Below are 12,796 nucleotides of genomic sequence, written 5' to 3'. Positions count from 1 at the left end.
AGATCAGTGGCGGATCCAGAGGCGACCTATAGGGGGGGGGGTAGCACTTTTTGCGTACCCTTTAGGCGGCTATCTAAAGGCTAGGGGCTAGGGGGCGGGGAGGAAAAAACCCATCGCCCCTGTATTCGCGCCTGTCAGAGATGCGCGAATTTGATCAGGATTTACGACATGTTTCCGACATTCTGACAAAATGTACACGAGAGTTCCTAACTGAGCCTTTCTCGAGCGGGTCGCTTCAACTGAGTCTCTCTTACTACGTTAGTACCTAACTCGGGTGTGGTTAGCGATATGTAACGATTTCGACACAATTGCATCGTTTGAAATCAGCACATTAATGCCTCGCCTCACTGCAAGAAAAATTGTAAATGGTACAACAAATGTACAGCAAAAACTGTACAATAAAAGTACACCAGGGATTGTAGAAAGTACAACGAGAATTGTACAAACCACAACAAGGCCTGGACTGCACAGCACACCTTACGCCGGTTCCATTGTACTTTGCACAACAATTGTTGTACTTTGAAAGTACAATAAATTCCTGATAAAGAAAATTTGCCAAAAGTTTGTGTACTTTTGTTGTGGTTTTTTCTAGCAGTGCTTTGCGCAGGGCACTTACGTCATACGCAACGTCACGACTGACTTCGACATCAAGGGCATGCCCGTCTTCTTCTACGGCAAGTGGCGCATCACACTGCGAATGCTCCGCACCAACACCAAGGAGAACGTGGCGTGCGTGCGAGTCTTCGGGGACACGGTCCCCAAGCTGTAGGACAGCCAGCGCCTACTAACAAAACAGTTTTTCGTTCCGTTTTCGACCCGTGAAAAAAAAAGTGTAGAATAAACTGTAACATTTCAATTTCTCCAAGTTCCAGAAAATTTAAGTCCTCTTTGCTTTAGTTACACTGAAAGCCTCGATTAAATTTGAGCTACTGTGAATTCAGTGCAAGCATAATACGAAGCAATACTTCTCAATACGACTTTACTAAATGAATTTTCCATAAAAACGTCATCCCAAACTAAGTTTTTTTAAAAGTTAAAACTTACTTTTAACTATCTGAGCCAAAATGTAAAAATTTTGGGCCAACTGTAGTCCAGAAAGTTAAAAACAAATTGCGACGTCAAAAACAGTGTCCGGGTTTTCCAGGCCTACCCTGGAAAAATGACCTGTTTTCCCAGGGTGCACCTGGGAAACCCGAACACTATGTTTTACGTGTAAGTTTCCTCGCGTCTTAGTTTTGATGTCAGAAAGTTGGTCCTGCCTTTTGTTTTTCGCAAGTTCGCAAAGCGATGTCTGGCTTTTATCAAAGAAGCATTTCTCGTATCGCAGTTAATTTTTTTTTTCGAAATTGCCACCAACTAAAAAAGACAAGTTATTTCTACACAGAAATCAACCTTACTAACGAGAACTATTAATACGGCTAAGACGGATGTGAATGTGAATACTCTGCGGCCGAGCGCCTGCGAAGTGCCGGATAGGCCAGCCCGCCCAGCAGGCAGACCCGCGTGGCTGCCTACCTCCTAGGCTGATTGACCATACCATTACCATTACGGGCTAGACCACACAATGATGTGTGCGTCGTGCCGTCCTCTGCCCACCAGCCTTCCGCTCCACTACTTAAGATTCCGTTCTTTGGTACAGAATCGCGGAAAACTGCACACTTAATATTATGTAGAATTTTGTACGTATCACTTGGACAGTTTTGCGCACGCGTGAAATTTGCACAATATTACGCGTAAAAATGCATACATTGTGCACATTTGAGCCTACACTGATAGAGCTCAAGCGTAGTTTTACGCCTTTCTTCAAGCGTAGTAGAACTACGCTCGGCCTCAAGCATAGTTTTCCATTTTGCCCCTCTCCCGCCTACCTAAATGCATGGGAGAATTTCTTCTCTACGCTTGACGTCAAGCGTAAAGTCTTCAAGCGTAGTTGTATGCTTGAATCAAGCATACACGCTTCAGTTTTACCGGTGTAATTTTACGCATGACGTTACGCAGGTTTCAAATCATGCCTCACCACCTATAAAATTGTATATGTAATATGATGCATGGTGTGCTGTGCGGCCGTCCGTCCAAGGACTTAGCGTGATCCGATCTTCACCAAATTTGGTATGCAGCCTCCTTGGGCGACCCCAGCTGCCCGGTGGCAGCACACCCTCAGATTCTTATGATGAAAGGGTCATCATAACTTACGTTGAAATGAGAACATACGTACTACAATGAAATTCATGCGTAATACGATGAAATCATGCATACCTTATGTAGAAACCATGCGTAATACGATGAAATCATGCATACCTTACGCTGAAATATATGCATATTACGTATGTGCAAATTTATGCATACCTTACGATGAAAAACCATTGTAATACGTATAAAAACGATCATAAGATGTTGAGAGTGCAAATCCGATCCGAGCCTCGGCCGGGGGCGCTGCTGCAGATGCATGATGCATCATGGTTTACATGGGGTTGAGGAGGATTTCGGCAACGGATACAGCAAGAAGGGCATGTAGGGTTCTTTTGGGGATCGGGGCGCCGGCGTCAAAATAAACACTTCCTAATTTACTACTGCCTACACTCCGTCAATCATGTCAACAAAACATACACTCTAAATGTCTTACGAAGAAATTTCCCATCATACGAAGGAAATGGCGCAAGCATAAAAGGGTGGTTTTTCTTCGTATTACGAAGGAATATTGCTTCGTATTATGCTTGCGCCGAATTCACTGTAACATACGAATAACATAGGTCAAATTTCATTGTAAGACATTTACAGTGTAGTCCTATGGACGTCCGGCAGGGACCACCGGGACGTGCTCGGGACTTTGTTTTGCCTTTCGGCGCAAACAGTTTGAACATAAAATGCTAAACCTGAAAGGTAATGTAAAGTCCCACTCCTTTCCTAATTGCTAGTGGAAAATACTGAGTTTCGTCTAGCGGTGGGGACTGTACCGCATGCGCCGCATGAGCAGCGAAACCGGTTCCACTACAACTGCCGCTGGGAAGACGGGAGCGGAGCGGGAAGAAAGGGGGAAAGGAGGGGGGGGGGGAGAGATCTACAGGCCAGTGTCTCAGTCCACCAACACAAAGTCGCATTGTCTGTCTCACTGTCGGAGGATTCACATCTAGTGCTAGTCTGACCGAGCTCTAACCGACGGCCTGGGTCCTTCGGTACGAGGACAACAGTCCTTCCAGGCCCTGCAGAGTAAGCATCTACCAATACCAAAGGTAACTAGTGTCCGTACACTCAGAGCTGCTGTACACTCTTAAGTACACATTTGCAGGCGTAGACTGTTATGTCCTACACTTGTAAGTGTGAACCTATCGTGTTGCAAGTGTCGGCCACTCCGGACTACACTGTGTCCTACGCCTACCTAGAAGCGTAGGACGCAGCTTGTTCAACGGGTACCTGCGCACAAAATGTTGTTCAGCAAGTTTTGCACGAAGTGCTACAGTTTTTTTGCACGGATAACTATCCGTACGACACTGTAGGTCCGGTAGCAAGTTTACTTGCCACAAAATTGGCAAGCCGTTTATAATGCCAAAATTTGGCAAGCCTTCATCTGAAATCCCCGTTACCTTGCCCGTATTTGGCTCGCCGGCCAAATGCCAAAATTGCAGTATTTTGGGGACTGGCTTGCCAATTTTTGTGGCACACCAACTTGCCACCGGATTTGCAGAGGAATTTTTGAGTGTCCGATTTTTTGCGCATTTTAGCACAAAAGTGTAGTATGTTCATTTTTCAAGTAGAAAAATAGTACAAAAAGTTCATTTGCACTACTGATACGTCGCATTTAAATTTACATACCCTCTCTCAGACCCGTTTGATTCATAAGAAACGTATTGACGTTTTGGTGCATTGATATCGTCAGCAAATAATTTGTCGGTACAAATAACGTCTTAATCGACAACTTACTGACGCGAGCATTGTGCCGCGCGGTGGGGTCAGCTGGGGTAATTATGGGACAGCTGATTCTGAGTCAAAAATGGAGATTTTGGAGCTTGTGCCGTAGCAAATGTTATTTTCACAATGAAAACATAACATTTGGTATGTCATGCGTTCAAAAATGTCAAATCTTCACTAAGAATCAGCTGTCCCATTTTGACCCCTTGTCCTATACTTAACCCAACTGACCCTAGACCGAGACGCCGCAGCCGCAGCCCACTCTTTCTCTTCTTCGCTCCTCTCTCTCTCTCTCTCTCTCTCTCTCTCTCTCTCTCCCCACCCTCCCCCCTGCCTTCCTCGAGCTGAGTGGTATTGGGCGACGACAAGCAAGGTCCCGATTTTCGGGACTTGCAATGAAACGGGAAACTTTTGAGTGTTTGTTAGGCCAGCCTGAGCATATCAAAATAGAAGCTTCTATTTTTATTGGAGTTATGACCCAAGATAAAAATGTTGTTACACTTAAGTAGTACAAAACCATTAGTGCATGGAGCATTTTGTCCCACTTTAAATTGTGCATGCAAGCGATCCTAAACTTGTGCACCGAGGGGGTATGCACTCGCGTAATAGTCGGTTCACTCTATCTGTAATAGCACGCGTAATAATACGCGTAATAGTCGCGTAATAGCCGAAATTGACAAAATTTTATCAATTTTGGTGTGTTTTAGGCCGTTTTTAGCTAGATTCCGATTAATTTGTGGCGTAATGGAGCGTAATAGCGTAATAGTCGGTACACAGGTTCAGAGAGCGCATACCCCCTCGTTGTGCACCGTCGTGCATAAAATTGTGCGTGAACATGCATAAATTTATGCATCTTTAACGCATGATATCATGCAAATTCCACGTACACTGTAAAACATACCGTAGTTTTGTACGGAAAATGTACAGAGGAAAATGATACGGAAGTACGGAATAAAGTACGGCACGTCCGTACTTGTCCCATAAGAACTCATGTAATCGGGTACGGAAAAAAGGTACGGAAGTTCCGTAGTAGGACAGATACGGACGGTCCAGGCAAATTATTGACCAGACACGTTCCGTACTTTTCCCGTATTATTTTCTCGCAGTGTATGCGCAAAATCGTGCAAGTTGCACGTACAAAATTTTACCTAAACATTTGGTGTGAACGCGGAACTCCGGGCGAAACGACGCGACTGGGGGCGTGGCACGGGACTCCGCTTCCCAAGCCGCGCGGCGGTGCTTGTGCGGGCCCCCAAAACCAGGCGAGCGGCTCAGCTGATCTGACCTTGACCAAACTAGTTGCGAGCGCCGTGGAGCAGAGACGCTGTCCAAACAAAAACTGGGATGCGGTGAGACACCGCCTAAATTGACGACACAATAAGAAATACATAAGGAATCCACTTAGCGAAATTTCCGCAAGGAAAATTTATATACCAAAGGTTTTGTTAAAAAGTTACGAAGAGCCTTCGACAGCTACGTGCTGGCCAACAGGCGCGGTTTGAGGGCCTCCGACAGGGAGGGCGATTGTAACTTACAAATTTTTCCTCTCTACAGGAGCACGGGTTTTTGTCGGGCTTTTATGGAATCTGATTGGGGGGAGGGGGTTATATCGCCTCGTCGCTCTCTGTTTGAAACCGCGCCTGGTCTCAAAGAATTTTCGAAGACTTAACAAATATTCTTTCGGGAATTTTTTTTCAATGAGTGCACGGAGAAGCGTCTTTATAATGTAGAGATGCGTCTGGCCTAAATACAAGAGACAGGGTGGGCTTTTTGCGAACTTTCAGGATACCTTTCGAATAGTTTTATGGCCATGAAAATAAACAAAAAAAATTTACTGTTTTTATCTTCCCGGAAACTTTTCAGACATTTTTATTCCCACAGTTGCCGAGTCACATTGCAGCCTTTTTCTGTTATGACACTGCTAACTCTTTTTTGTCTTTTTGTATCAGAAGCAGAGGTGAAGATGCCGAACGCAGTACAAATTGACGTGGTTGTGCCTTTCGACGGGGAGATGACCCCCGAGGATTATAAGGACCTACTGAACGAGATCGGAGCCACGCCCGAGTCTCTGTCGAGAGATGCAGTGACACTAAGAGAGTGGTGCAATGCCCAACCACATCTCCCAACTCTCACATGTAAGTTGACCCTTGAACAATGCTCAAAACAAAAGCATTAAAAATATGACCTAGTATGGCACAATCAAGCGCTAATTACGATTTTGGCGCATTGGACCCCAGAATGTAATTTACGCGTATTAGGCTTTGGGAGGTAGCAGTATGCAACCAAAAGAATTGAGAAAGCCGTTAAAAAGAAGCTACAAAATTTTCTCTGTGACAACCTTATCAAAGTGATACTGCATCTTGATCTGTGCCTTGTTTTTTTGTGACATCACAAATGGCTGAGAAGTTGTGGCCAAAAATCTGAGAAAGCCAAGCTCCGTTTGGCTACTTCAAAACCGCAACTTGAGGACTGGTTTGTTACCCCTCGAAGAAGAACAACACGCCGTGGGGCGATTCAGAAGTCATCGATCGACAAATTGCAAACAGGAATGAACACCGCCCTAGGTGTTAGCCCCGACCTTGTCGACAGGTTGAGATGTTGACATCGCTTGGTACCCAACCCCATGAGCGTATTGGCCCGACCTAGCCCCTTTGGCGCCAAGCCCCAAACTCACATTCAATTGTCCACGGGTCTAAGGGGGCTCAATGGCTCAGAAGGGTTCTTCAGTCTCCAATGCTCGATTGCTTGGGTCGTTTTCAACCGGCTCGCGATTTTCAGTCAGGGCGCAGACGCCGAGCTCAAAAATATCAATTTTCGCCGAGAAATTATTTAACTGACTTCTTTCTGCTAAAAACACCTTACCAAGGGTGAATGTGCCACGCCAAGATCAGCCAATTGTCAGAACATCTCCGGAGACTTCTTTCGGTCGTTTCTTGGAGGATTCACCTCACACACACACATATTCAGACAGTCGCAAAGAGGAAGAAGACAGGAAAAATTTTAAACCACAAAAGTTCGTATGCCACATTAAGGCGTGCCGGACATTTTTTGTAGAGTGGGCTGGTGTGTGCAGGATTTTACGCGAGTATGTGCAACCGAAAAAAGGCAAAATTTGAGAAAGCAACTTAAAAACAAGCGAAGCTACAATTAGAAATGTTTCTCTGTGACAACCCTTGCAGCGCATCAAAGTGATACAAGTGCATCAAATTATCATGTGCCTTCCTTTTTTTGTAAAGGTGAACATCACAAGTGGCTCGAGAAGTTTATGGTGGGCTCAAAAAATTCAATGGAGAAAGCCAAGCTCCGTTTGGATAACTACTTCAAAACCCGCAATCTCCTTGAGGACTGGTTTGTCTTACCACAATCAGAAGAAGAACAACTACGCTACGTGGGACGATTCATGTAAGTCATCGATCGACAAATTTTGCCGAGCAAAATATCTTAGACTGAGACTCACGCACTGAAAATGTATCACTTCAAGGGCATGAATAAAGTGCCACGCCAAAATCAGCGTGTTGACTCAGAAGTCATGTCTATTTCCGATGAGACTTCTTTTTCGTGTCGTTTCTTGGCATGACTTCACTCTCATCCTTCAATCGACATATTTTATCAATATTCATTGACGTTGGTGCGCAATAGAGTTTTGTTAAGAATAAGACGAAATTTATAATAATGTTTGTAAAACAAACAAAAATGTTAGTGCGCCTATTAATGCGCACAAACGTCAATGCGTTATTAAGGGGGGACCCTGGTGAAAAAATCGCCAAAATTCCAATAAATAGTATTTTCAAAGTTCATAGATAAAAATGTGCATAGAAGGTTTCAGATTCAACAGGTTGAACACCTTCAAGCTAAGTGGGTAGTTTCTTTATCATTTGGAAGGAAATAACATTGAGATCAGATGACGTTGGCTTCTACGCTCAACTTCACAGCTTTGCTCAGTCGACAAAAAATTTTGTCGTAGAAAGACTTCCTGCGTTCCTGGTTGACACCTACATGAGTCGTCTTGCATTGACTGTATTCATTGATGACTTGTCGACAAATTTTAGTGACGGAATCTTGATATCAGCCCTACTTTTTTTTTAAACACACCTAAAAGTTTGAAAAAAGGGAAAAAAATCCCTTTTTTTTAAATGTTAAAATATGAAAACTCATATCTCAGGACAGAAGTTGAATTTGAAAATTCCGTCATTAAAATCTCTTCTATACATCTTTAGGATAACCCAAAAAAATTTTCAAGACTTTCCGTCCCAATGAAAGACGCAGGAAGATTTTTCCCCAACGCTCCAAAAAACACTAAAAAGCCACCTTTCTCAGAGACCGTTCAACATTTTGGATTGAATTTTGTTTAGGGAACTCACCATAATGAACCTAATAATTAAGCAAAGTTTTAACTTCCTGGGATTATTTAGAAGCCTACTTGAAAGTTTCACCAGGGTCCCCCCTTAAACAAAAACTCAGTACAAATCTGAGTGTGTTCCCCACGCCCATAAGTCCCACATTTCTACAACGATTGTAACTCTAGGACAGGCGTAACAGCCAGATATGCTTCAGAAATTTTTAAGCAAGTATCTACAGCTCAAACCTTGCCCAATCGCAAAATTTCAACTTATTGGCCCGTCTCTGTCCGAATTTACAGCACTTTTGCACTCTCAGACTCGTGCTGATTATGTTGGTAGAAAACGTTAGACGTTTGTGCGCGTTAATAAGCGTATTAACATTTTCGTTTGTTTTAGAACCAAAATTATAGATTTAGTCTTAGCAAAACTGCTAAAGCATCTTAACGAAATTCTATTACGCACACATGTCTATGAATATTGATAAAATGTCGATTGAAGGATGAGAGTGTTCTTGCCTTGGCTTGGTGCATGTGTAAGAGGCAGGTAGGCAACCCGCTTGCCGCTTGCAACTCGGGCTGAATTTGAATAGTAGAAGTTTCACGGGCAGAGGTTAACAAAAAATGACGTATGGAGCGAATCAAGTGCAATATGGATATCGCATTGTACGTATTCACTCTAAATGCTTATGGACTCTATGTATACGGACGGTCCAGGTAGAAAATTGACCAGACACGTCCCGTACTTTTTTCTACCAGTGTATTTCTGTCTTCTCCGACTAACGTATTAATTTTCTGACAGGCACCTAGGAATTATACCCAAGATACTCCCTGGAGGCAACATTCTGTTCGTGGAGAAACTTATCCCTTCCTGCGACCGGGACTGGTCTCACTTTGACTTCGGCAAACGCTACCAAATAGGAGTGATGCTATTTGAGCTGACGCTAGCAGTGGATAGGAAGGCCCGAGGACTTGTCTACGTCATAGACGTTGAGTCTCTGAGCGTCGACTGGGTTACCAACTTTCTCGCCTCCATAGGAAAAGTGCGGAAATTCCTAAGCTGTTTGCAGGTAACAGGCCGTGGGCCGGGCCAGACGATGGAATAAACTTCCAACGCTGCTTTGCATACGGAAAGGCATGGCAAGGAATGGCATGCGAAAATCTCTTTCTTTATATTGAATTGTGCACACATTCTTTGTTCCAGGATACCATGCCAACGAGAATCCAAGCAGTCCACGTTGTAAATGCAATTGCTCCTAGTATACTGAGAACGTGCTTGAACATGATAACTCCGATGTTGAAAGACAAGCTCGCTCAGAGGGTAAGACCATTTTGGATTTGTAATAAAATACGTAACATCAACAAGAAGTCTATGCAAATAATTATGTATTTGATCGTCCTATTTTTCAGATCTTTATACACGATAATTTGGAGTCCCTTCACGATGCGGTCCCGCCAGAATATCTGCCAAAATCATTTGGTGGTACTAGTGCAATCTCAATGGAGGAATTGTCCGGTGAGAAATAAGTGTTTTCTGAAAAATTCCCTACTGAATAGTGTGCATGGCACGAATTATATCCCTAAGCATAATGTGCCTAGCAGCATGCAGTCTTAGTCAGTCACATGCTGCGTGCATCCCAGGCTCAAGCTAAGCAGTGTGCTTCCAGGCACATCGCTCGATGGAGAGTGCATGCAAGCACGCTCCAGGTGCATTGTGCCCTACACACGGTTCAGTTTCCAGAGTGCGAAGGAATCGGCACACTGGTGAAACAAAGGCATAAAAATTATGCCCTTAAAGGGCGTAAACGATTTACGCCCTTGCAAGGGCATAAATCGTTATGCCTTTGGGAAGGGCATTAAAATTTTGCTTGAAATTCCTATACCATTTACGCCCTTCCCAAGGGCATAAAACGATTTATGCCCTTGCAAGGGCGTAAAAGAGTATTTATGCCTTAAAGGGCGTAATTTTTATGCCTTTGTTTTACCAGTGCAAGTAAGTAATAGCACGGTTTATTTATTTTATTTTTTCAGATTCAACAATGGACTTGATATGCGGCTGCAGAGAATGGTTCGAGTCTAGGGCATGGATGAAGAGCGACGAACAGCGAAGACCGAACACAACAGTTGCTGCCTACGGGGTCGAAGGGTCGTTCAGGAAACTTGCGGTTGATTAATTAGGTTCATGTAGGATAAAAAATTGATAGCTTCCATTATTGTAATACTTTGTAGAGTTCCACTCCTTACTTCAGCCAGCATTTGCAAGTCTTGCACACGCCAGTGCACGAACTAACTTTGTTCAACCGCAAGACGTATGCGTTCGCAGGGCTTTTTTAGACTTTGAAATTCATATTACCTGGACAATGAATGGAGCGTGAATGAATAAAATTTACCGAAACTCGAAAAACAAAACGAACTTTCCTTCTTACCGAGTTCACTGCGCTTCCGTTTCGCTGCAAATGAGTTGGGTCTTATAGTGTGGCGGCACAAAGATTCGGGTATATTGCTCAAGTTGCTTAGCGCGGAAAGGTCTATGCACGCATTCTTTTCGTTCTTCATAGCTGAAAAAATATCAACGCTAACACATGCGAGTGGTGGGCCGGGACTGAAATATTCATTTGAATTCTGCCCTGAAAAGAACCATACTGTTTTCAGATTACATGGTGCCTGCACACTAAATATCGTGAAACATTTTTTAATGGCCTACGACTTGTGCAATTTTAAGCACATCCGAAGGCGATACTATTAAGTTCCCGCCTGGCGAAATATTTAGTCGGACGCCAACTATAAACTGTATTTTCTTTGGACACATTGCCCCACCTGGATGACACAAATTTTAATCACCATCAGATGTGCATACAAAAAAGGCCCCTTGGGTGTGTGGTAGGAAGCAAATTATTAGGTAGGTTTTCTGCGCGCCAATTGCACAAAATTAAACATGCACTTCGTAACGCACGAATTTCAGCACGACAATGCACGATTTTCTGCATACTTGCGCACGAAATCGTGCATTGTCACGCAGAAATTCGTGCGTTACGAAGTGCATGTTTAATTTCGTGCATTGGCTCGCAGAAAAACCTACATAGTAATTTAGTCTATAGACGTCGATTTTTCCGATTCTTACTGAATCTTAACCCAAGTACCCTGTTGTGTGGTGTGGCCACTGTTCTGCCACTAGCGCTAGGAGCTACCAATCACGCAGTCTTAAGTCAATAGGGGTAATTTTGAGACACGGAGTAAAGCTGGAACAGCTGGCTCTTGAGCGAAATAAAGTTCAAGGCATATTAAATGTTATATTCAGGATAAAAAATATTACATTTGGCACGGTTGGAGATCTTAATGTCAAAGCTTATCAAAAACTCAGCACACTAAATTACTATGTAAGTTTTACTGCGCACAACAATGCACGAAATTAAGCATGCACTTCGTAACGCACGAATTTGTGCGCAACAATGCACGATTTCGTGCGCAAGCATGCAGAAAATCGTGCGTTTTCGCGCACCAATTCGTGCGTTACGAATTGCATGTTCAATTTCGTGCATTTGCGCGCAGTAAAACCTTCATAGTAATTTCGTGTGAGCTGTTCCATTGTTAAAGCGTGTCCCAAAACTATACCATACCTGTCCCTTGATCTCACTTTAATTCTTTGACTTCCGGTACACGGATTCGTTAAAATAACCTGGAACGTCCGCATCATTTACTTCGGAGAAGAGCCGGACCGGAAGTTGAGAAGAAATCAAGAAGAACAAACGCCCGACTTGTATGAGAGTATAACTCTGTTGAGGCGGCAGAACGGCGACGCAGATGATCATTCTTACACATTCCGCACACCTTGTTTTTCTCGATTTCTTCTCAACTTCCGGTCCAGCTCTTCTTCGAAGTACCCTTGCGGTACGTGTATTCATAAGAGACCTGACATGCTTACCTGCCCTGCACTGGTCAAATGTGTCCTCTCTGAGCTACATCCCTAGTTTGATACATTCAACTGTAACTTTGCTCGCCTAACGCTTTCAGCGATGCCTTAGATTCATCAGCGAATGTGCACTGTTCAGTTTGAATTGCCGCCGTTTGAAATCTTGTCACCGTCTCCTAAGGGAAGGTGGGGACCCAGGTATCACTTTTTTTTTGTTTTGAGTGTCAAAATTTTGGTTATGGGCATAAATCAAATGTTTTGGGTCAGAAGCATGAGTTAATCTTCCTTCCAAAAGGGCCAATTGAATTTGTTCATGTATCTCATCTGGTTTTGGATAGGGGCGCAATCTACTAAATTCATGTATTTGATACATCGGACCCCATACCTGGGGTCCCATGTATCACCCATGGGGACCCATGTATCACAGCTATTTTCTTCAAAAATTACTTTTAAAAAAAGACAAATTATGCAACATTTCCTTGCAGCATTAATTTCTACAAAATGTATTTAAATTTGACCGAGTTTTACCATTCCTAGGCAAGTTGAGGTCAAAGAGAGAAGGTGAAGATTCATGTATCGCAGGGGGGGCCCTTGTATCACTTGTTTTGGTATTTTTTTAATGGCAAAATGTAATAAAACTGTAA

At 43.5% G+C, this 12,796-nt stretch overlaps 1 protein-coding gene across 2 annotated transcripts; it reads left to right on the top strand.

Annotated features, from left to right (window-relative positions):
* Nucleotides 1–3,080: 3,080 nt before the first annotated feature.
* Nucleotides 3,081–10,662, top strand: LOC117651476 (alpha-tocopherol transfer protein-like). Of its 2 annotated transcripts, none has more exons than XM_034395504.1 (7): nt 3,081–3,230; nt 5,856–6,041; nt 7,143–7,308; nt 9,045–9,312; nt 9,447–9,563; nt 9,653–9,758; nt 10,274–10,662. In XM_034395504.1, exons 2-7 carry the CDS (start codon nt 5,870–5,872, stop codon nt 10,414–10,416), a joined length of 972 nt encoding a protein of 323 aa, XP_034251395.1. In that variant the 5' UTR covers nt 3,081–3,230; nt 5,856–5,869; the 3' UTR covers nt 10,417–10,662. The 2 variants fall into 2 exon arrangements, with proteins under 2 accessions (XP_034251395.1, XP_034251396.1); XM_034395505.1 differs by having other exon boundaries at nt 3,082–3,207.
* The last annotated feature ends 2,134 nt before the right edge of the window (nt 10,663–12,796 follow it).

Source organism: Thrips palmi, unplaced genomic scaffold (assembly GCF_012932325.1).
Source record: "Thrips palmi isolate BJ-2018 unplaced genomic scaffold, TpBJ-2018v1 HiC_scaffold_6, whole genome shotgun sequence".
NCBI lineage: Eukaryota > Metazoa > Arthropoda > Insecta > Thysanoptera > Thripidae > Thrips > Thrips palmi.
This window is presented reverse-complemented; position numbering and strand designations above follow the sequence as displayed.